This window comes from Saccoglossus kowalevskii, chromosome 10, assembly GCF_978046115.1.
Source record: "Saccoglossus kowalevskii chromosome 10, keSacKowa6.1, whole genome shotgun sequence".
NCBI classification, from domain to species: domain Eukaryota; kingdom Metazoa; phylum Hemichordata; class Enteropneusta; family Harrimaniidae; genus Saccoglossus; species Saccoglossus kowalevskii.
In genome coordinates this window covers 32,760,710-32,785,037 of record NC_140650.1, presented here as the reverse complement: position 1 = coordinate 32,785,037, position 24,328 = coordinate 32,760,710, and the positions used below count along the sequence as shown (strand labels likewise).

The following is a 24,328-nucleotide window of genomic DNA, read 5'->3' as shown; positions in this document are numbered from 1 at the left end:
TAGGTATTGTTTCTGTGATAGGTGTTCAAATAGTTTACTAACTTTTTTAGCTATGTAGAGTTTATAAGTATTCAGTATGATAAAGTTTAATGTAATGAGATCCCAAGAAGTTTTTGTTTAACATGATCAAATATATATGTATATAAAGAATCTTTTGTACTGTGAGAACTTTATTAAGTGATTAAGTAATCACGCATTATCAGTCCCCGTTTGGACTCAGTCCAAAAATAAGGACCTATGTTTTGACCTCTGTGTGTCCGTATGTGCAATCAAACTTCACACATACATCATACATCATATTATACATAATATTATGCACATCAATTTGTTTCACGATCTGATTCAAGATGGCCGAATGGCAACCATTTTTGTGCTAAAAATCATCGAAATCAAGCATTTCTTGGCTGTTTACAGATGGATTTTGTTCAAACTTAGTATATACGTTGAACATTATAGGACTTTGATGCACATCATTTTGTTTTTCAGATAGGATTCAAAATAAATTAATTTATTTTTTCTTTTACTCAGGGTGAACTGTACATGAAAATTGTATACTTAGAGTACTTAGCAAAGTGAGTTTTTTCAAAATTGATATCATTACTAACCTGTTCATTCACATAGTGTTACTTTCACAATTAGAAATGTTGTGTTAAATTTGCATAGAAATATCTTGAAAGTTACTGTGACTCTCTGATTGTAAGGATTATACTGCAGTGATCGCTGTGAAAACATTTTGTGAAATTGTGGTTTACAGTGTATGTATATTACATTATTACATGTACTACTGCAATTTGAAATATTTATCATTATATTCACTTCTTTCAGTAATTTTGAGAATGAAGTTGGTGTAATCAGACATATTACCAAGACTGTGGATAAAGTGTTTAATGTACTACATTTACAATATAGGGGAAGACTTATTATGACCAGGACAGAGGTGTGTACAAAGTCATACATGTAAACCACAGCAAGAACATCGCTATTAAGAGGAATAATTAAAACCTTAGTTGCAGTCAGATTAATTTGTTTGCTCCCTTGGTCTAACACTCAGGGTCATGTTTATGTGTGTATTGCCATACATGTAAACCACAGCAAGAACATCGCTATTAAGAGGAATAATTAAAACCTTAGTTTCAGTCAGATTAGTTTGTTAGCTTCTTTGGTCTAACACTCAGGGTCATGTTCATGTGTGTATTGCCATAAACATGAGGTGCGTAGCCAAAATGTTACTTTCACAACAGCTGTATTAATAATAATCGCAGCTGTGCAGTGTGGTGTATTGGTCAAACGACATGTGCAGTTTAGTACAATCCTTAGCTAACCTTTATTCAATTAGAAGTAGTGCAACTTATTACAACAAATGTTGTTTGATGTTTTTATTGTTTTTTAGTTTGAACATTTATTTAATATTCAATGAATGATGAATGTACATTCTGATTATTTTCAACACATAATTTTTACACTCATGGAATCTATGGCAGAGTACTTCACTCGGTTAAATTGTCACTCATGAAATTAGACAGATCTTTAGTTTTCACTTTCAAATATACATGGTTTACTATGAGTCTTTGTTCACATAATACTTAGATTTCAATTCAGCCCATCATGATAAAGCTAAAAGTTTCCATTCACTTCCAACAATGCTGGTTCTTTATTCATGTTCTATTCGTTTTATCAGTCAGTGTATTCGTAGTGTTCACTGTGTGCATTTCATTTTGCCATCTACATGTATGTGACCAATTTCAACCAATCGACTCTGAAAGTCAATGATAACATTTACTTGCGTTACTTAACTTATTTTTAATGCAACTTTATGAACAGTCAAAATAAACATTCATGACTGCTGCAATTCTCATACTTAAAAGGAAACAAAGTTATTGTTTTTAGTTACATCACAGTGATAGAGGGACTGTGGTTACATTCACCAACCTAACAAATCTATGGTTTGTCTACAACATTGCAATACTGAAAAGGATGGAAATTTTAAAATAGACAATAGTGAATATTTGCGAAATTCAAAATTCTGTTCAATTATTCGGGTATTATTCATTTAAATATAAAGAAAGATTAGCTACCATATCCAGACACAGAAGACATGGAGTATGTAATATGGCTATTAATAATCAACTCTCCCACTCTGTTTGATTATAGTTTGAAAATCTACAGCAGACTGTTGTCTTATTGCATGGTCAGTGCGGCAACTCACTGACTAGAATTAAAAGACTGTTTCCAGACAACCAACCTGTAGATGGTCTTGGTAAGTCGTTTATATTAGCTGTGTGCTGCGCTGGTGACTGAACATACAAAGAACTACATTTTAGTGGAATTTGTTTTAATTTTGCAGTCACTTTCCTAGCTGTCATTGCTAATTGTATAATAATTTACATTCTGATTTATTGAATGTACTTGTGTGCCATATTAATTTAGATTTTGTTCCGTCTCGTCTTTCTCTACAAAGTAATTTCTCAGGTATGCATCAGCCAATTTCTCAATTTCTTTGTACAAAAACATTACATGATTTTTGTCATATACACTTCAATACATGTATACTTTTTGATCTGATAAAACATGCTGGCCACTTATAATCCAGTAGTAAAAGCAATTGAATTAATTCATTCATTTTGCTGTACTGATGTGTTATGGATGTGCATCCTATTTATATCACATTTGAACAATGTTGTATGTAACCGAAAGAGAATGATGTCAGTGAATGCAAACAATTGTGCAGGCACTATATTTTTCACTTTTTTTTGGGCTGTCATATCTCAATAAATTATGAGTATAAAAAGATGTACAATAATTACAAGGTTATCACGAGAATTCTGCAAAGTATGTGCTTCAGGCAGTACAGGACCACATCAAACTCTGTTATGCATTGGTCAGTGTGTTCACTGTTCTGGTGTTGTGCATGTGGTATACTTTTTATAACCTCATAATATTTATATATTCATCCATATAGAATCTGAAATTATTATGAAATGGGAGAATAATATGATTTTTATCAATAAATGCAACCAATTTGGTTGAATTTAAGTTTGAATTCGCTACTAATTGCAATGTCTTTTTTTGTCGTTTAGAATCTCTGATTGGTCTTTTATCTAGTGTGCTAAAGTTGAAGAGTTTTCTGTCTGGCAAGAAATGTCATTCAACAGACCATTGGTTGAAACAATACATGCAGGTGATTCATTATAAATCCATATCTCAATATTCATTATTCCATAATATAATAATGCCATATTTATGTTGTGTCCTAATCCTTAATCAAGCCATGTGAGAAGGCTGTATGTAATAACCCTTATTTAATTAACCATATGCCAAAATGTATGGGGAAAAAACTCCCATCAACAGGCAGTATGTAAAACCATTTTGGTGTCATATGAGTTAAGTGACATACATTAGAGACCAGAATCTCATTTTTCTGAGAAAGGCATTAGGAGTACCTTGCCCAAAAATACAACAATATTTCCTGGACTTGAAGTGACAACCCTGTGATTGTCAGTCTAGGTTGATAACTGTACTACCATAGTGCCACTAGTCTGAAATATTATTATTGACTCCTCATGTGACTGAAATTAATATGATGATGTGATGACAACTTATCAGGTATTAGCTATTGTATTGATCACATGGTTCAGACATTAAAACTGACATGCTAGTTTTTAAATAACACTGCAGCTAGGATTAAGAAGTATATCTTGCATTTTTTTCTTCTAGGAGAATTTTGCCATTGCATATGAAAGGTACAAACTGATAGCCACAACAGAGTTGAATCTCAATGCATTTACTATGCCACTATCTCCACGATTGGTAAGCTTTCACATTCCACACAGCAGTTTTGACTGTATTTGCTGTGACAGATTATTAGTCCAAAAACAGGGACTTATGTTTTGCCCTGTGTGCATCCGTGCATCCGTGCGTCCGTGATCACCTGTATCTCGAACATGCATGGACCGATTAAGTTCAAACTTCACTCATACATCACACATTATATGGGACATATGCACATGCATTTTTTTCATGATCCGATTAACGATAGCCGAATAGCGGCCATTTTAAGGCCGAGAATGCATCAAAATCGCACATTTTCACCATTCCGGACCTGGATCTCAGTTATGCATGGACGGATTTTGTTCAAATTTGGTACATACATTAAACATAATAGGACCTTGATGCACGTCATTTTTTTTTTTTGGATCGGGTTTGAAATGGCCGACTGGCGGCCATTTTGTTTTAAAGAATTCAGTTCTGGATCCGTATCTGAGACATGCCTGGATTGATCGAGTTCAAACTTCACACACACAAGGTACATTGTGTCACAAATATGTATGTGCATTTGTTTCATGATCTCATTAACTATAGCCAAATGGCGGCCGCTTTAAGGCAGAAAATGCATTGAAATCGCACATTTTCACCATTCCGGACCTGGATCTCAGTTGTGCATGGACGGATTTTGTTCAAATTTGGTACATACATTAAACATAATAGGACCTTGATGCACGTCATTTTTTTTCCCGGATCAAGTTCAAAATGGCCGACTGGCGGCCATTTTGTTTTAAAGAATTCAGTTCTGGATCCGTATCCGAGACATGTCTGGATTGATCAAGTTCAAACTTCACACACACATGGTACATCATGTCACAAATAGATATGTGCATTTGTTTCATGATCCGCTTAACAATAGCTGAATGATAGCCATTTTAAGGCTGAAAATGCATCAAAATCACGTATTTTCACAATTCCGAAACCGGATCTCAGTCATGCATGGATGGATTTTGTTCAGATTTAGTGCATATATTAAACATAATATAAGCTTGATGCACACTAATTTTTCTTCGGATCAAGTTCAAAATGGCCGACTGGCGGCCATTTTGTTTTAAAGAATTTAGTTTTCGATCCATATCTCGGACATGCCTGGACAGATCAAGTTCAAACTTCACATACATATCATACATTATATCATACACATGCCTGTGCATTTGGGCCAGTTCTTTTAAGGTCAAAAATTCACCAAAATTGCACATTTTCACCATACCGGAACTGAATCTTAGTCATGCGTGGGCAAATTTAGTTTAAATTTTTTTTGGATTGTGTTGAAAATGGCTGACTGTTGGCTTATTTTGTTTTACTGAATGCAGTTCAACATCAACTGCTTTGAATGTAAATGTCACTCAAATATGAACGGAACGGGGACGTGTCATTGACAATGACTTGTTATAATGGCAATTAATGGAAATTACGTTTTTAAAAATTTGGATAATATTTTGAATTGTAAATGCCCTGGAAAAATATTCTATGAAAAATAAAAATGAAGAGTTAAAGTGAGCTTAATGACTCATTACTGATGGGTAAATGGGTTCATTGTGGTAAAATGCCATGAGTGCATTATTGGCAATACTTTTGTCTTTGTAAGACTTTACAGTCACTTACATACATGTACATGTAGATTACATAGCCTATAAAATTGCTACTATCTAAAAAAGTAGCTAGAAATACATTATTGTTTGAGCATGAATAGATTATTCAGCATTCTGGGTGTTGTTTATGTATGCAAAGCCAGGTCAGTTTGACTCAGTTTTTCATGAATTAAAAAAAATACTCAGAAATAGTGAATATTCAGTTCTTTTATTAAAACTACAATGATGATATGCAATGATATCTTCTGAATTGTTTTTTTAGATGAATATTCTCCTGTTTAACATTCGTGATGAGGTAGATAATTATAAACAGTACTATAATGATGTCTTTCACAAGTAAGTATATATATCTGTACATTTCATTTTCACGATTAGGGTGCTACATACATGTACATGTATGTGACCATTACTTTACGTGTAGACTGGTAAAATTTGCCATGTACACAAGCCACAATTCAGAGTCAGCCATGATAGGTTTATATTTTGTACATTACTGCATGTGAATGAGTGAAATTAAAAACATAGCAGTAAGTAACAAAATTCAAAAACACTATTACATGTGCTAGACTTAAGAATATCATGCAGTAATCAAGTTTGTTTTGGTAGCTCCTTTCTGCTGCAGATAAATAATTGTTTGCATTGAAGTCTTAATTTGTTGTCTCACATGCCTCAGTGTTCAATATGTAATAAACATTTTGAATCACATTATTTTTCTCATCAAGACTTTGTTGCAACATTTTGCATATTTTTGTGTTTTTTAGCTCCGCTGTCGACTTTGTCGAGCGGAGCTTATCATATGAGTGATTGTCCGTCGTCGTCGTCTGTCGTCGTCCGTGTTAATGTTTTACTTTTTCGACTTCTTCTTGAAAACTACAAGCCTGAATGCTTTGATACTTGGTGTATATGTACCTTGGGTAGACCTCTCTTAGGTTTGTTCATTTCATGTTGATATCTTCAATTCTCTAATTTTGGTGAATATTTTTGTCATTTTTGGTAAAAACTGATATTTTCGACTTCTTGTTAAAAACCGCAAGTCCGATTGCTTTGATATTACATATATAGGTACTACATGTGGACCTCTCTCAGATTTGTTCATTTTGTGATGATATTTTCAATTCTCTAATTTTGGTAAATATTTTTGTAATTTTTGGTAAAAAGTGATATTTTCGACTTCTTGTTAAAAACCAATAGTTCAATTGCTTTGATATTACATATATAGATACTACATGTAGACCTCTCTCAGATTTGTTCATTTCATGATGATATCTTCAATTCTCTATTTATTTTGGTGAATATTTTTGTAATTTTTGGTAAAAAGTGATATTTTCGACTTCTTGTTTAAAACTGTAAGTCCGATTGCTTTGATACTACTCATATTGTTCATTTTCTAATGATGTCTTCAGTTCTTTAATTGAAATGTGCATTGCTAACAGCGGAGCTATCTCAGCCGATAGGCTGCTTGTTTATAAAGTTTTTATAATAATTTTGGATCTAATGGACCTAATTTTTCATTACCTACATGGCTTGATAAAAGGTTACAAAAGTTGTCTTTGGGATTCAATGAATTGATTTGTGCTGACCTCTCGTTCCACAGATTTGTAATTTGGTGTAAATTGTTTTTCTTTTTCATTAGATATTTTGATATAGTTCAACTTTCTGCCAAAGTGTTTTATAATTTCTTAATGGAAGATGTTAAACAGTTGTGTATCCTCTCTGACCAGGAAGAGGTATGTGTAAAATATTTGGAACTAATAGTAAACAATTTATTGTCATCGTGCATCCAGCGTTAATTGAATTTATGGAAATTTCTTCTTGAAAAACGACATTCAGATTGCCTTCTTTAGTTTTTGTCTATTTCGCGACAATAACTGCTGTTTTTTTCATAAAAAATATCCCCAAAATTAATGCTTTTGTGTTTTTGGATTAAATGAAGCATCCAACACATTGACAAATGAAAATATTGCCATTCATTTGCAATTCCTTTGTTTTGTCTTATTTCTGATTTGACCATGTAGACTAGATCTGTAATTTGTCTTATTTCTGATTTGACCATGTAGACTAGATCTGTAATTTGTCTTATTTCTGATTTGACCATGTAGACTAGATCTGTAATTTGTCTTATTTCTGATTTGACCATGTAGACTAGATCTGTAATTTGTCTTATTTCTGATTTGACCATGTAGACTAGATCTGTAATTTGTTTTATTTCTGATTTGACCATGTAGACTAGATCTGTAATTTGTCTTATTTCTGATTTGACCATGTAGACTAGATCTGTAATTTGTCTTATTTCTGATTTGACCATGTAGACTAGATCTGTAATTTGTCTTATTTCTGATTTGACCATGTAGACTAGATCTGTAATTTGTCTTATTTCTGATTTGACCATGTAGACTAGATCTGTAATTTGTCTTATTTCTGATTTGACCATGTAGACTAGATCTGTAATTTGTCTTATTTCTGATTTGACCATGTAGACTAGATCTGTAATTTGTCTTATTTCTGATTTGACCATGTAGACTAGATCTGTAATTTGTCTTATTTCTGATTTGACCATGTAGACTAGATCTGTAATTTGTCTTATTTCTGATTTGACCATGTAGACTAGATCTGTAATTTGTCTTATTTCTGATTTGACCATGTAGACTAGATCTGTAATTTGTCTTATTTCTGATTTGACCATGTAGACTAGATCTGTAATTTGTCTTATTTCTGATTTGACCATGTAGACTAGATCTGTAATTTGTCTTATTTCTGATTTGACCATGTAGACTAGATCTGTAATTTGTCTTATTTCTGATTTGACCATGTAGACTAGATCTGTAATTTGTCTTATTTCTGATTTGACCATGTAGACTAGATCTGTAATTTGTCTTATTTCTGATTTGACCATGTAGACTAGATCTGTAATTTGTCTTATTTCTGATTTGACCATGTAGACTAGATCTGTAATTTGTCTTATTTCTGATTTGACCATGTAGACTAGATCTGTAATTTGTCTTATTTCTGATTTGACCATGTAGACTAGATCTGTAATTTGTCTTATTTCTGATTTGACCATGTAGACTAGATCTGTAATTTGTCTTATTTCTGATTTGACCATGTAGACTAGATCTGTAATTTGTCTTATTTCTGATTTGACCATGTAGACTAGATCTGTAATTTGTCTTATTTCTGATTTGACCATGTAGACTAGATCTGTAATTTGTCTTATTTCTGATTTGACCATGTAGACTAGATCTGTAATTTGTCTTATTTCTGATTTGACCATGTAGACTAGATCTGTAATTTGTCTTATTTCTGATTTGACCATGTAGACTAGATCTGTAATTTGTCTTATTTCTGATTTGACCATGTAGACTAGATCTGTAATTTGTCTTATTTCTGATTTGACCATGTAGACTAGATCTGTAATTTGTCTTATTTCTGATTTGACCATGTAGACTAGATCTGTAATTTGTCTTATTTCTGATTTGACCATGTAGACTAGATCTGTAATTTGTCTTATTTCTGATTTGACCATGTAGACTAGATCTATAATTTGTCTTTTACAGGAATCCGGTGAAATAGATTTGATGATGTTGAGTTTAGCATACAGATTGAATACTTTGGACAATGACTGGGCTACATTCATTCTACCACAGTAAGTATGTCCACCACACCAATAGGTATTTGAAACCACCATTAAATTCTAACTACCGTAAAAACTCGATTAATTCGCGTTAGTAAAAATAAGTGTCAAGTGTGCGAATTAATAGCGTAAAACAGAAAATTCTTCGTTTTTGTTGCGCGAATTAAAAGAGTACTTTTAGATCGATTCAAAAAGGAGCTGTTTTCATAAATTTATAGTGATTTGTTTTGTTTTTCAATAAACATGAATACAGGACCTTGTTTTAGTGCCTCTGAGGCTCGTGGCTAGTGACATTCATGGCGTATAGTCGGGCAGAGAACACACACTGGCTGCACTACCTTTTTTGACTCCCATGTTCGAAGTACATAATGGGAGTCTTTGCAGTTAGTGTGTCTGTGTGTGTGTGTGTATGTGTGTCCGACTGTTCCACTGCTATCTCAAGAACCATACATCGGTTTTTGATGAAACTTGGTGCATAGATGCTCTGGGCCAATGCGCAGATTTGATTAGATTTTGGTAATAATCCATGCTCGTTAATTACCTAATTTGCATGATAATTAGCTAATTTTTAGCTGTTCTATGACTGTTCCACTGATATCTAAAGAACCACTCATTGGATTTTGATGAAACTTGGTACATAGATGCTCTGAACATATGCACAGATTTTATTAGTTTTTGGTAAAAATCCATGCATATTAATTACCTAATTTGCATGATAATTAGCTGATTTTTAGCTGTTCCATGATTGTTCCACTGATATCTAAACAACCACTCATTGGATTTTGATAAAACTTTGTACATACATGCTCTGAACTAATGCTAGGTTTTGATTAGTTTTTGGTAATAATCCGTGGATACTAATTATCTAATTTGCATAACGATTAGTCAATTTTTGGTTTTTCCACTGATATCTCAAGTACTAATCATCACATTTCAATGAAACTTGGTACATAGATGTCATATGACACTGCACAGACCTGATAGTTTTTATGGTAGTATCAGTACATATTAATTACCTAATTTGCATAATTCATTAATTTTCAGCATTTGATATAAGTACTAATCATCACATTTCAATGAAACTTGGTACATAGATGTCATATGTCACTGCACAGACCTGATAGTTTTTAGTGTAATATCAGTACATAGTAATTACCTAATTTTGATATAAGTAGTGAGCATTACATTTCAATGAAACTTGGTACTTATATACTCAAGGACTATGCAGAGATTGATTGCTTCCGATAAATATTTGTGCATATTAATCACCTAATTTGCATAATTAGTTAATTTTAAGCTTTTCCACGGGTATCTCAAGTACTAATCATCGCATCTCAATGAAACTTGGTACATAGATCCTTTAGGACTATGCAGAGACCTGATTAGTTTTAGGGTAAATAATTGTGCATATTAATTAACTAATTTGCATAATTAATTTTCAGCTTTTCTACTGATATCTAAAGTATTGATCATCACATTTCAATGAATCTAGAATTATGCAGACCCAATTAGTTTCTGGTAAATATTTGTGCATATTAATCACCTAATTTGCATAATTAACCAACTTTCACACTGATATCTCAGGTACTAAACATCACATATCAATGAATGTACATGGATGCTGTAGGACAATAGACAGACCTGGATAATTGTGGGTTAAAATCTGTACATATTAAGTACCTAATTTGCATAATTAACCAATTTTAGGCTTTCACACTGATATCTAAAGTACTAATTATTCCATTTCAATGAAACTTAGTACAAAGATGCTCTAGGACAATGTACAAACCTAATTAGTTTGGGGTAAAAATCTGTTCATATTTATTCCCTAATAAGCATAATAATTCATAATTTTTTGGTTCTAATCACATTTCAATTAAACTTGGAAACATAGATTTTCTGTTATATTGCCCAGATCTCATTAGTTTTACACTCAAATCTGTTCATATTAATTTTCTGATTTGCATAATTAGTTTTCAGCTAAGTAATTTCAAATTATATTTAATGTGTCTCCAATACTCTCAGCACATGGGAGTTCTTTCTAAGCTTTCTTTGATTTATTTTTGTAGGTAGTACCGTACACAAATTATTAATTGTTCGTCAGGTCGTCGGCAGTGAAGCCGTCTAACCAATCACCATCTTCGTCATCGTTTAAAAGCAGATTGGCAATAATTTCTGCTATTTCAGTGTTGCTTCGGATAAGGTGGTCTTCTGCCCCATTGATTGCATTTTTGTAGCCATGTGTTCATTGTTTACATAATTTTTTTTTTGTCAAGCACTTTCATCTACCGGATCTACCGGGTGTTAATCCGCCCTAGGCGATCTTATGGAGGATTTGATTTTTTTAAGAAAAATGTGGACCAAAAGATCGTCCGGGCGATGTTATGGCAGATATTACGAAAAATAACCCTGCGTTGAAAAAAATGGTTTCAGAAAATGTTTTGCGTTGACCAAATATACATTGTACTCATGCAAAGTATAAATTCAAAGTGTTTTAATACATTGGTGAGAGGTCGCATTTTATGTGAACAAGAACATGCACTAAGAAGGAAAAGCAAACCAAAGTCGAAGCGGGGTGCATCATGGACATGACACAACACACGCTGCGACAACTGAGTGATCAGCGACATCATTTTGGGACGCAATTGAACTTCAAGTACTTCTTTGCGAAACTTGTTGTGTGGCGATGCTGACATCAAGTGTGTGTTGACCGAAGTTTGACCCCCAAGTCACGCACTGAACTGGCGCGTTACCTTAGCAACCTTTTTCTTTCGTGCCCCACGCGTGAATCTAGTAAAATTGTTGTTATATCCGACGGTACTGTAATTACGCAACTTGTATGGATCTCTGTACTGGCCTTGAATATATCAACATCGTTTACTTACTTTTCTAATTATGCAAATTTGTTTACAATATTTTACTGGCTCTGAATATTTCAACCTTTTAATGTATTGCTTTCATGATAATTTGTTTTTTTTACTATTGTTAGGGCACTGACCCAGGGTATTGGGTCTGTGAATATTTCAGTATCCCCGACTTGATAATGCGTTGCATTCGTAATAATTACACAAACATAAACATACCATACGTAAAATTAAATTTTACTATAATATAATAAACTCTGGGCAGCGCACTTCGATTGCATTATTCACATACATTTCGACTGAACTCTAATAACCACACGTTTGAATTACGTGTGACTTTGGGCAATGACCTCCAGAGTTCATGCACTGATATTTAAATTCGGGCCACCCAGCTTGACGCAAATCAATATAGTTACTTGTCAATTGTTCAAAAAATCTTTCAACTCTCACAAATACCATGAACACGAAGAGTTAACTGGGGGTTAAATGAAAGGGAACGTCTTTCTTGGACAAAAACATGTCAGTACAAAATTATGTGTGCAAGGTTAGATTTATAGAACGTACATCCGCTTAACTCTGTGTTTTTTACCGAATCCGATATACTAGTAATGAAAATGTGACACGAGGTCAATCGCCCGACCAATCAAAAACGTCAATTTACGCACCATGGGACAGTTCACTTAAATGACTCGTAGAATAAAATCACTTTCTAAAATGGCGGACACATGGTCGATGCAACCCTGTGGACCAGCGACTGACAGGCTGTGATGACGGAGATCATCTGCGACTGCGGCTACACCAAGTACTGATAACATAAAAACTCAAAAAAATGTATATTTTTAATGTCTTCATGCAGTTATCCACTTTATTCTGACCCATTTAAAAATTAGCGCTCGAAAATAAAATGGGTGCGCGAATTAATAGGAACTGCGAATTAATCGAGTTTTTACGGTAACTAAAATGTTATAGAGGACATCACTAAATTCTATGCCCTCATGGAGGACATCACTAAATTTAATGCTATGTTATGGAGGGTGTCACTAAATTCTATGCTATGTTATGGAGGACATCACTAAATTTAATGCTATGTTATGGAGGGTGTCACTAAATTCTATGCTATGTTATGGAGGACATCACTAAATTTAATGCTATGTTATGGAGGGTGTCACTAAATTCTATGCTATGTTATGGAGGACATCACTAAATTCTATGCTATGTTATGGAGGACATCACTAAATTCTATGCTATGTTATGGAGGACATCACTAAATTCTATGCTATGTTATGGAGGACATCACTAAATGTCTTTATATACCTCATTTCCTCAGGGACCAAGTGTGGAGACAGAGTTTTCTGCATCAAATTGGGAAATATCTATTTGTGTTGAGGGATCACATGATATCACTGGTAATTCAGTCTATTCAGAATGATAAGGTAATGATTGTGTATACTCCTACTGCAGTCAATAATAATGGAAACATTTCTTTGGATTATTTAAGTTGACAAATATCTATTGCTGAGATTGGTGGGAAAAAACCACCATTTATTGTTGCTTTATTATGTCATTTAGTATCATGGATTAAAACTGCCAGATGAACTAGAGGATATGCAGTTCACATCGTCACAGGATTTTACTAGACTTGGTCCAGCACCAACAACCTTCTTAGCACAATCAGAACACTCGGCATTCAGCAGTGTACCATCTTCAGGCAACCATACACCACGCTCACCACAGTGTATAACAAAAAGGGTATGTTCACTTGTAATTCACTGTTTGACATTTTTCAGCTTATTTAAATTTAGTTTCGATATTCAATTCAAAATGAATGTCATTTAACCTTGATGTTTATATAATTAATTTGAAAAGTTTTTTTTTTTTTTAGAATTCCATTTCTGAGCCATATCGTTGATTCTGTTAATGCCTTGTCGATATAGTATCGCATATGATAGATGTGTACATAAACGCTATCTGATAATCTTACAATTAAAATTGACTTTTATCATTACAGCTAACACCAATCCATGTCAAATCCCCACTAGATGATAAACCTGATATACAGTCTGTGTTGTCATCAAAGGAAGGGAGGGAGTCCCCAAATCATATGTCCACAATTACTGCCAATCAACAGCAAGATGGAAACCAGGTAACACCAGGTAGTGCTGCTGCTGGAGGTGGTAATTTCAACATAGATGATGAATTCAAGGTCACATCAGTAAGAACTATAAAACAAAATGAAATTGATGGTAATACAACATCTGCATCTGAAGATGAGATTTTGTCATTTGCAATTAAAGAGATTTCTCACAGTACAGACGTTAAGCAATTAGTAGCTAGAAGTTATGAGATAGAAAGCCAATTAGCTCAAGTCGGTGCAAGGGCGCAGTCAGCTCCACAAGAAACCATGCACCAGTTTCCACTCAGCGATGAGAGCCCAAGTTGTGGCTATAATTCAGCAGCTTCCATGCTGAGCGATGATGATGTCACAGCATTTGGGGTCAGTGGGTCACTGGTTACTGTGACAGAACATAACAACCCATCAGCAATTGAGGCTAGTGCAATAAAAGATGAAATTGATGAAGCTCTTTGTAAAGAGGATATTACCAGTGATCAGAATGTGATCACCGACCTAACTGAATGTCACAAGACATCCACGCATGAACTTTCTGCTCAAGTTAATGAACCCTTAGATACAGAATCTGCTACAGGACACACAGACAAACACAATTCTATGCAAGGTATCCACGTTATACCGACTGCTGCTTTGCCTGACAGTCAAACTTCCACCTCTCGAGACTCCTTCAGAACTATTCACTCCTCCATACCAAGCTCTGTCTCAGTTGTTAGAGAAGATGCCCCACTTGGGGATTTACTCCAAACAGACAGTCAGACCTCGCTGACCTCGTGTGCTGAGACCGCTGAAGAGAAGGAGAAACTTGAAAAGTTTCTGCCAGTGTCTAGTTCTGTGATTGATGTGATATGTGTTGTGAAACGTCTCTCTGTGTTCGTCACCACCATGTATGAAATGCTGCAGCCTAAACACGATTGTTGTAGTTCCTGTGTACTCAACGAGGATTATACTCTCGAGCATATGGTTGCCATGGGAGATGTAAGGAAACAGGCACAGAAAATTGGAAGTACTTTATTCAGTAAAATGTTACAGGTTTGTATTGACACTTGTCACTCATTAAGAAAAATGTTATCACCTTTTTTGGTCCCTGTTTTGGACACTTGATTTCTCCATGTTTTTGTACCTGTATCTTGGACACACCAGGGCGATCACATTCAAACTTCACACATTATAGATCCATTCGCTTTATAAGTTGATACGAGATAGCTGAATATTTGTACCTTAAATTCATCAAATTCAAACATTTTTGCCATCCTGGAACTAGATCTTAGTTGTGTGTGGATGGATCACCTATACATGTATCTATTCTTTCAGATGATGTATAAGTTATAGTATCATGCTTTAATGAATGACATCTAAAGAATGTCTGAATTACAGATCATGTTTTAACTCATTTTTCTCCTGTTTTAACTCATTTCTCATGGAAGTGACTGACATATTCTTTACGTCTGATCACCAGGTGTTTTCGAGTACTCTTTGTAACTATGCAGATAACACATTATGCCTTGATTTATGTGCAACGTCTAGAAAAACCGCTTTGAAGATGTTAGGAAGACAGGTCAGTATTTTTTGTTAGAATCAAATCCATATATATATACATATATCAAACAGTGGAAAACAACAGTTGGAGCCATCACATGTTAGCTCATCCAAGTGTGTATTTTGTTCTTGCATAGCTTCTCCAACATGTTCGCAATGAGATGAAGACCAACCGTATTTGGGGTTGTCGTCACATGCTGATGGATGAAAAAAATTGCTATAAGTATATTGCTAAAGAATCCAAGTACCTTTCTGATAGCTTTGAACCTGTCACTCAAGAGGTTCGTGAAACCCCCCTCCCATGTAATGCTGTAGTCCATTCATTTATGTACCCGATGAGTGGACTATTAGTTAGCTACAGTGTGTTCCTACTTTGATGTGGTGCAATTACATGTATAAACTGCCCACTTGCCTACCCTTCATAGTCAGGAAAATGGTGTTGTCAGTGCATGTAAAAATCATTGTAGCAAGAAGTAGTGGATTAAGATGGGATGACTAGAACTTGCTTGCAGTCCAGATCAAGTGTATTTAAGTCTTTATAGATGTTATCAATATTGTGTTTAATAATTTAAACTTTTCTTTTGCAGATGTGTACTCGTATAAACAACATAAGTGCTTTGACACATATATTGCCAGACCTGCAAAATATTCTGACACAGGCTTTACCTTTGTACAACGAGAACAGCCAACCTGCGGATGATCCAGAGGTTGACTCTGACCCTACTATTGGAGGTATTGTCCTAATGAATATTTTCATACAGAAATGTCTCTCTTTTAAACAGTGTAATTAATATTGGGGATAATATGCAGTCTTTTAATGCCTCATTGCAGGATACTTTTCTGTTGCAAACATATCTTTACACTGTTTGTGAAATGCTCCAAGGTCTGCCAAATCAACCCCTGTAACTGCATAAGATCAGGAAGCTGTAATGATAAGATCAATAATAGAGTTATCTCATTAGCCATGCAAATGTGTTCACACTTCACTCACTGTTGACAGTCTTATTCAAAACCAATGAAAGTAAATACTTCTCTATTCATTGGCTAGTTTAAATAATGCATATAATAATTTTACAAATCAATTGATTTAATGATTTTGATGATGAATTTTTAGCTCCGCTGTCGACTTTGTCGAACGGAGCTTATCATATGAGTGATTGTCTGTCGTCATCTGTCGTTCGTGTCGATGTTTTACTTTTTCGACTACTTCTTGAAAACTACAAGCCTAAATGCTTTGATACTTGGTGTATATGTACCTTGGGTGGACCTCTCTTAGGTTTCTTCATTTCATGATGATATCTTTAATTCTCTAATTTTGGTGAATATTTTTGTCATTTTTGGTAAAAAGTGATATTTTCGACTTCTTGTTAAAAACCGCAAGTCCAATTGCTTTGATATTACATATATAGGTACTACATGTGGACCTCTCCCAGATTTGTTCATTTTGTAATGATATCTTTAATTCTCTATTATTGGTAAATATTTTTGTCATTTTTGGTAAAATGTAATATTTTCGACTTCTTGTTAAAAACCACAAGTCCAATTCCTAATTTCCGAGTTGCCATTTTTCTCACGAAATTCGATAGAGGGCGTTCTCAAAGTACCTGCATGACAGTCCATTCAACGTTCGTGGTGGGGTTGAAATTTGAGCAGCGTCTGCTGTAAGCAATATACTCAACGCCAGTGGATTCGAATGCGTCGTCGGGAACCTGAGTGGATGCCAAACTATATTCCTGGGTTTGTTCACGGCATTTTCCATCCTGCGCCAGTATTTTTTTAATTCAATAACTGGAAACAGCCGTTTTTCAACCGCAGTTATACATCGATTGAAAAACAAAGACTCTGTCAGCTTCTAGAGATGAGCGCAAACGAAAACATTGAGCCGGATTTGATGGAAATTTCGCTCGTTGCCGATTCCCACATCGATCTTCTTGTTCAGAATCCTTATGATGGCATTTGTTTCGAAGTTGAAGTTAAAATAACTACGGAAGGAAAAAACGTGTGTCCATTTATGATAACTGCATCTGCTGATCGCCTGGTGGATCAAATTAAATCAAACTCACACTACACAGTTACAAACACCAGAAACTAGTAAGGATTTTCCTTCATGGATCATTGCCGAATACACTCTGCCATAGTGAAAATAAATTTTGTATTCTGCACATGATGAAGCTTTACGGAAAGTAAATAACCATTATCAAGTCAATATTTTTTCAGTCTGGCTGTTGTCCAGTCACTTCGATGTAACAAATATGCGAACATATCAGCTATTTCAAACAAAGGCAAAGTATGAAGGTTTTTTGCCAAGTTTTTACGTTACACGGATCTACCAGAGTTATCGTCGACTCACTGTGTTACAGTACGACGACGAATTGTTTGACTCTTGGCGAACATTTAACTCGTTTGCTAACTCAACAAGTTCAAAAAGTTTAGCTTTACGAACATTGCTGCAAGTTATACCACGATCCTGAAGAAATTTGCGGAGTTCTGGAACTTTTTTGCTTTTCCAATCTATTGATTTACGCATGTAAGAATACAGAACTTCAATAAAAACAACCCCACTCAGGCTCGTCATCCGGGTCTTTTGGATGCGCCCTCTAGCAAAATTCCGTAGAAAACTAACAACTCGAAAATTAGGAATTGCTTTGATATTACATATATAGGTGTACTACATGTGGACCTCTCTCAGATTTGTTAATTTCGTGGTGATATCTTTAAATATCTAATTTTGAATTCTTGTTGAAAACAGCAAGTCCCATTGCTTTGATACTATACATATTGTTCATTTTTAGTCCCCGTTCGGACGCAGTCCGAAAACGAGGACTTATGTTTTGACCTCCGTGTGTGCGTGCGTGTGTGCGTCTGTGCGTGCGTCTGTGCGTGCGTCCGGACCTGTATCTTAGAAATGCCTGGACCAATCACAATCAAACTTCACACATACATCATACATGATATCATACATATGCACGTCAATTTGTTTCACGATCTGATTCAAAATGGCCGAATGGCGGCCGTTTTTGTGCTAAAAAATCATAAAAATCAAGCATTTCTCGGCTGTTTACAGATGGATTTTGTTCAAACTTGATATATACATTAGACATTATGGGACCTTGATGCAAATAATTTTGTTTTTCAGATAACATTCAAAATGGCCGACTGACGGCCATTTTGTTTTAATGAATGGGCTTCTAGACCCATATTTCCAACTTGTTTTGACTGATTATGTTCAAATTTTAAATATTCATTATACATCATGTCATAGATAGACAGATATATTGGTTTGACGATCCTATTCAAAATGGCCGAATGGTTGTCATTTTGTGCTAAAAAATCATCAAATATCAAGCATTTATGGATGGATTTTGTTCAAACTTGGTACATACATTAGACATTACGGGTTCCTGATGCACGTCATTTTATTTTTCAGATTGGTTTCAAAATGGCTGACTGGTGGCCATTTTGTTTAAAAATTTTTAATATTCATTATACATCATGTCACAGATATACGGATATATTGGTTTGACGATCCTTTTCAAAGTGGCCTAATGGTCGCTATTTTTGTGCTAAAAAACTTGTTTTATTTTTTAGATCAGATTCTGCATGGCTGACTAGTGGCCATTTTGTTTTAATGAATGGGCTTCTAGAGCCATATCTCTGACATGCTTTGACTGACTATGTTCAAATTTTATATATTCATTATACATATATTCATAATGGCTGATTTTGTTTTAATTAATGCTGTTCCAGAGCAATACATTTGTATCTCTCAATACTCATTTGACGATCAGATACAAATGTCAATCATTTAAATGTTAAACAATCATTATATTCCTGACATGTTTATATTCCAGCTATATTACTATAAACAAAACTTTATATCTTAAATTTGATAACTAACGGGGACTGTGCCATGCATGGCTTGTCAAATAATATCTTCAGTTCTTTAATTGAAATGTACATCGCTAACAGTGGAGCTATCTCAGCCGACAGGCTGCTTGTTAAGTCTACCTAACAAATTTATGGTCAATAGCTGGCTGTGATTGTGTACGTTGACCATCATTCCTACATGTAGGTGTTGTTGTAGAGGTCTCAGACACCTCAGTAAAATGAAGCATACCACCCTATTTAAAATAGCAAAAGAAAACAAAATAAATTTATTGAGATTTAGTTCACTGGCACATGCACTCTTAAAATCATATTTTCCTCTGAAACCTTCTTGAAGACATTGATTTTTAATATAATACTTCTTTGGTTTGTATATCAATGATTTTGAGAGTAATTAGTTTAACCTTTAAATATACCATTTATTCTCCTACCTGTTGAATGTATGCATTTAAAATACTGAATAATAAGAATTAATTCATAGATTATGTTGTGATTGGTGAGATTTCGTCAGAATCACTGGCATCCACTCCTGACCCAGAAGTATGTTCATCTGATTCTGCCACTGCTGGTACCTGCACACCGAGTGATAACATATACAGAACTTATCCCCAATACCAATCACTACTAGATGTTGTATTTGGACACTGTGAGTGGCATCTTTGCTGTGTTACCGATAGTCTGGTCAATCTACTGGCTCACAAGGTATGTAAGCCTTTGATTTTCATCGTTTTTGTTACTAATACTTGCCAACAAACTTATAGATTGCTGAGGTGTTGACTTGGTTTTCATGACATTTCCGATCAATCAGGAATTTATGACAAAAGTTATATGTATTTTAGTCAAAAAATAAACCTGTCAATCACTGTCACACTTGTCTGATGTTTATTTTTCTGCAGTTTAAAAAAAAATAATGTGTGTCGTTTTTTTTCAGCTCAATTTATTTTTCCAGCAAGGGTTGTCACTATTAGTAGAGCTGGACATGGAAGGGTATACTATAGAACGACGATTTGAACCACTGACAAAATTTCTGAAAAACTATCTGAGAGCGCTTTCCCAATGGCTGTATCCTGACAATTATGACAAAGTGTATTTGGTGTTGTGGTATTTCATTGTGCAGGTGAGTCTATGTTTGATTGTACGATTGTACACACTCATTGGAAATACAAAAAAATATCACCTTTTTTGTGCTCTGTTGTAATACTCAGTATATATAGAAGTAGTGGTGAATACAGGCATCTGCTAGACATAGGCTTTTGTAGTCAGATTCACTAGAAAGTACTAAAAAACGGTTATGATTCACCAGAAAGTACCGGTACCAAAAATAGTTATGATTCACCAGAAAGTACCGGTACCAAAAATAGTTATGATTCACCAGAAAGTACCGGTACCAAAAATAGTTATGATTCACCAGAAAGTACCGGTACCAAAAATAGTTATGATTCACCAGAAAGTACCGGTACCAAAAATAGTTATGATTCACCAGAAAGTACCGGTACCAAAAATAGTTATGATTCACCAGAAAGTACCGGTACCAAAAATAGTTATGATTCACCAGAAAGTATCAAAAATGGTAATTATTCTCCAACTCTATATGACATAACAGATCATTAAATTTCAAAACCTTTATCTACCACTGGTGAACACTGTCTTAGAATAATATAATATTTTTTACAGGATTTTGAAAATGAAGCCTATCAACTCCGAAGATTTGGTAATCGAGCTGAAGCTAAAGCCATGCTGTTGTTGCAAGCCCTGAGTGTGAGTTTTCTATAATTGTCTTGATTGTTCATATACTGAGGGACTGTCCACTACAGTTGTTGATGAAAAAAAGTCTAAAAGATATTTTAGATAAAATTTGTTGTCATGGTTACAAAGATGCATGTGCTCTAGTTTTAAACTCAATTTTGTGTAATTATCGATTTGTAATTGTTCATTCTTGTTATTTATATTCAGTACATGATAGAGTTCATCCATGATGGTGGTGATGGCTTGTCTATTGATCAGATCATACCTCCTGCAGTAAGTATGACACAGTGGAGAAGATTCTTCTTACTTAAAACTCTTTAAACATAAAAATTGTCTTTTATGACCATTCACAATAAAACTGCAAAATTGTTTACATACTGTTAACAAATGTTCATCAAAATCTGTGGCAGATAGTAAATTATATTCATTTCATCCAAAATTAACAAGAACTTTTAGAAAATGCAAGTTTTGGATCCATATTTTGGTGGGAAAAATTGAGGTGTTCAAAGGGTTAATAAAGTAAATTTAAAAAACTATAAAAATTCCATAAACTTTGACACTTACCACAGTGGTTCACATGTTAACACAATGCAAGACATGAGTGTTTCTTGTTTTTGAATTTTATTTTAAATACATTCAATTCAGATTATACATTATATACAAGTTGGCATCAAACATTTAAGTTATGCTTTACGCCCAGGATCCTGAACTCGGTAATTTTTTCTCAAAGACATATCCCCCTCAATCAGTAACATGGTGAGTTAAAAGTGTCATTTGCACTCGTTTCGGGGGGGGGGGGGAGGTGCTTGGGTAAGCACCCACCCCTAAAAAAATGATTTTCTGAGTTGAGGACCCTGGGAGCTAACACGGTTGAGTACAGTAGTAACAAAAAAAATGTGCAAAATATTTTTCCAACTGAAAAAATGTTGGTTCTCAAAAACTTAAAACCATTGTATTTATGCATATATATTTATAAACCTCATTGTTTTATCTCCATAGGAACATGTCATGCAGTTATTACAGTTATATAGTTGGTCAACCAAGAAACTCATTCATTTATATCGAAGACTTGTAGTCCAGGTAGGTTACATTTCAACTATAGAGGGCGCTGTCACTTTTATTCAAATACAGCTAGCTATAGAAAATATTTTATTTCTCTGTGTCACATGTCTCCCTCTAGTGTTGACTTTTGTGCTTATTTCCCATAATGTAGATTTTTCCAAGGTTTCTTTGAAATGTATTCTCCTTAGTTTAAATTAGTGTATTTTTGTATTGGCACCAATGGACGAAAACACTATAGAATGGATACAATAGATCTACCATATACTGTAAAATGACTAATTTTCACTGGGTTAAAATTTCGCTGATTTATCATTTCAGGCATATTCAGTGGGTTTTAAATTCACGGTTTTATCATTTAGATAATGTGTTCTATGCTAAATTTTACATATTCACTGAGTTTTAATTTAGCACATTTTCAGTATAATTACCCCCTTTACAGTAAATATATAATGGTGGCACGTACCTTGTGTTATAATTAGTGTTTTACTCTTTATTAGAGGATAAGGCTATTGTATTTGTTTTATTAGAAGTACTTCTCCAATAGAAGCACACATAAACCAAAAAATGTCATTTAATGTATAAGAGATCATTAAACTATTATTTATTTTGGACCATAGACATATACATCCATAATTGGAGTAAGTGTTTGTACTAATAACGGAGCAAATATGGTGTTATCTTTGTGTTTTCAAGGTTTCATAATGTTGACACTAGAGGGCACTGTTGAATTTGATCACTGTCAGATGAGGTCCGAGTGACCATGAGAAATTTGCTAAAAACACATTTCTAGATAAGGGAAATGAGTCATTGAGTAAGTAAAAAAGTTTTTTTTGCATTTGGCAATGGTTATTTATTCTAGGGTCGGTATTTGTGTACTGCCGATTTGTGGTGCTTTGGATAAAATGGCAATCAATATTGACAAGTGTTCATGGTGTTCTGAGATGCAAAGACACAAAATTGTGCTATCGTGCCCTGACTTTTTTTTTCTGCCAAAGGCTGTTTGGATATGACGTAAAACTATGATTCTCTCATTTTGTAGTCCCTGGGGTATACATTTATAGTAGATTTTGTAACTATTAAATGTATTGGTTAAGTTTATTTTACCTATGCTGTATGGGCATTGATACCTGAGGCAGCATGGGGATTTTATATATTCAATTATTTTGGAATTGATGTATCAGCCGGGACAATCCTTGTGTTAATATAGTGACTAAAATAGTAAAAAATTACATTTCAGGAACATTTCCTGTTTACTTTCACTCCCTAAGTTATCCCTAAGTAAGATAAAAAAAACATCTAACTTGTGCTACAGCTTTAATCCTTAAGAATGACCCTGTAATTGAGATGACAGATTCGCATGAGAAAACTTGCTGAAATGTGACTTGCAAATCAAATTTTGTTGCCATGTCACTCTGTGTGCCACACCACTCTATGTTGAATGCCTGAATTTACACTGAAACACACATTTTTCTTTCGTCATTGTCAGCGAAAATCCAATTGATTGTACTTCACACAGTTTGTAATTTGAATAAATGTTCATCTGTTACAAGATGGTGGCTATTATTACCTCTGCATATTCGTGTTGATGAAATCACTGATAACTTAGTATGAATTTCCACTCAATGCAAGGAGTAAATCAATCAGGTTGTTTAATTTAAAATTGATTGGTAATATGAGATTGGTTTATCTGTGTTGTGTCCAAAAGAGTTTTCACAATATTGCTACAATCATGAGACTGTACATACAGTCATGTTTATTGACCTTGTCTTGAGGTCGTACATCATAGAGCGGAGAAAAGTACACTTACATGTAAAGTATGTTACTTGTTTTTAAATTTTGCTCAACATTAGTCTTACAATAATCACAATGCCTAGTATAAAGTGATTGCAAATTTTGTTTTGATTCCTCTAAGTAAAAAGTGAGTACAAAGTGAGCTTATTCTCTGTGTAAAAATGATTCAAATTCACAATGTATACAGCAGCTTGATGCATGACAATTTTATACTCGTGTTGTTACATTGTATTCCTAATGTATTTTAATACACTGGATATTTTGCATT

General features: G+C 34.3%; 1 protein-coding gene across 1 annotated transcript in view; it reads left to right on the top strand.

Annotated features, from left to right (window-relative positions):
- Positions 1-24,328, top strand: part of LOC100370894 (uncharacterized) — a 53,012-nt gene that overhangs the window by 15,847 nt on the left and 12,837 nt on the right. Inside the window, exons 8-26 of the mRNA XM_085504674.1 lie at positions 529-572; positions 826-937; positions 2,152-2,257; positions 3,078-3,178; positions 3,715-3,807; positions 5,677-5,750; positions 7,048-7,141; positions 8,969-9,057; positions 13,237-13,342; positions 13,479-13,658; positions 13,918-15,069; positions 15,497-15,595; positions 15,714-15,857; positions 16,164-16,308; positions 19,943-20,163; positions 20,393-20,578; positions 21,136-21,219; positions 21,415-21,480; positions 22,207-22,287. Of these exons, the coding sequence (XP_085360800.1) occupies positions 529-572; positions 826-937; positions 2,152-2,257; positions 3,078-3,178; positions 3,715-3,807; positions 5,677-5,750; positions 7,048-7,141; positions 8,969-9,057; positions 13,237-13,342; positions 13,479-13,658; positions 13,918-15,069; positions 15,497-15,595; positions 15,714-15,857; positions 16,164-16,308; positions 19,943-20,163; positions 20,393-20,578; positions 21,136-21,219; positions 21,415-21,480; positions 22,207-22,287 (3,177 nt within the window). The remainder of the gene's footprint in view (positions 1-528; positions 573-825; positions 938-2,151; positions 2,258-3,077; positions 3,179-3,714; positions 3,808-5,676; positions 5,751-7,047; positions 7,142-8,968; positions 9,058-13,236; positions 13,343-13,478; positions 13,659-13,917; positions 15,070-15,496; positions 15,596-15,713; positions 15,858-16,163; positions 16,309-19,942; positions 20,164-20,392; positions 20,579-21,135; positions 21,220-21,414; positions 21,481-22,206; positions 22,288-24,328) is intronic.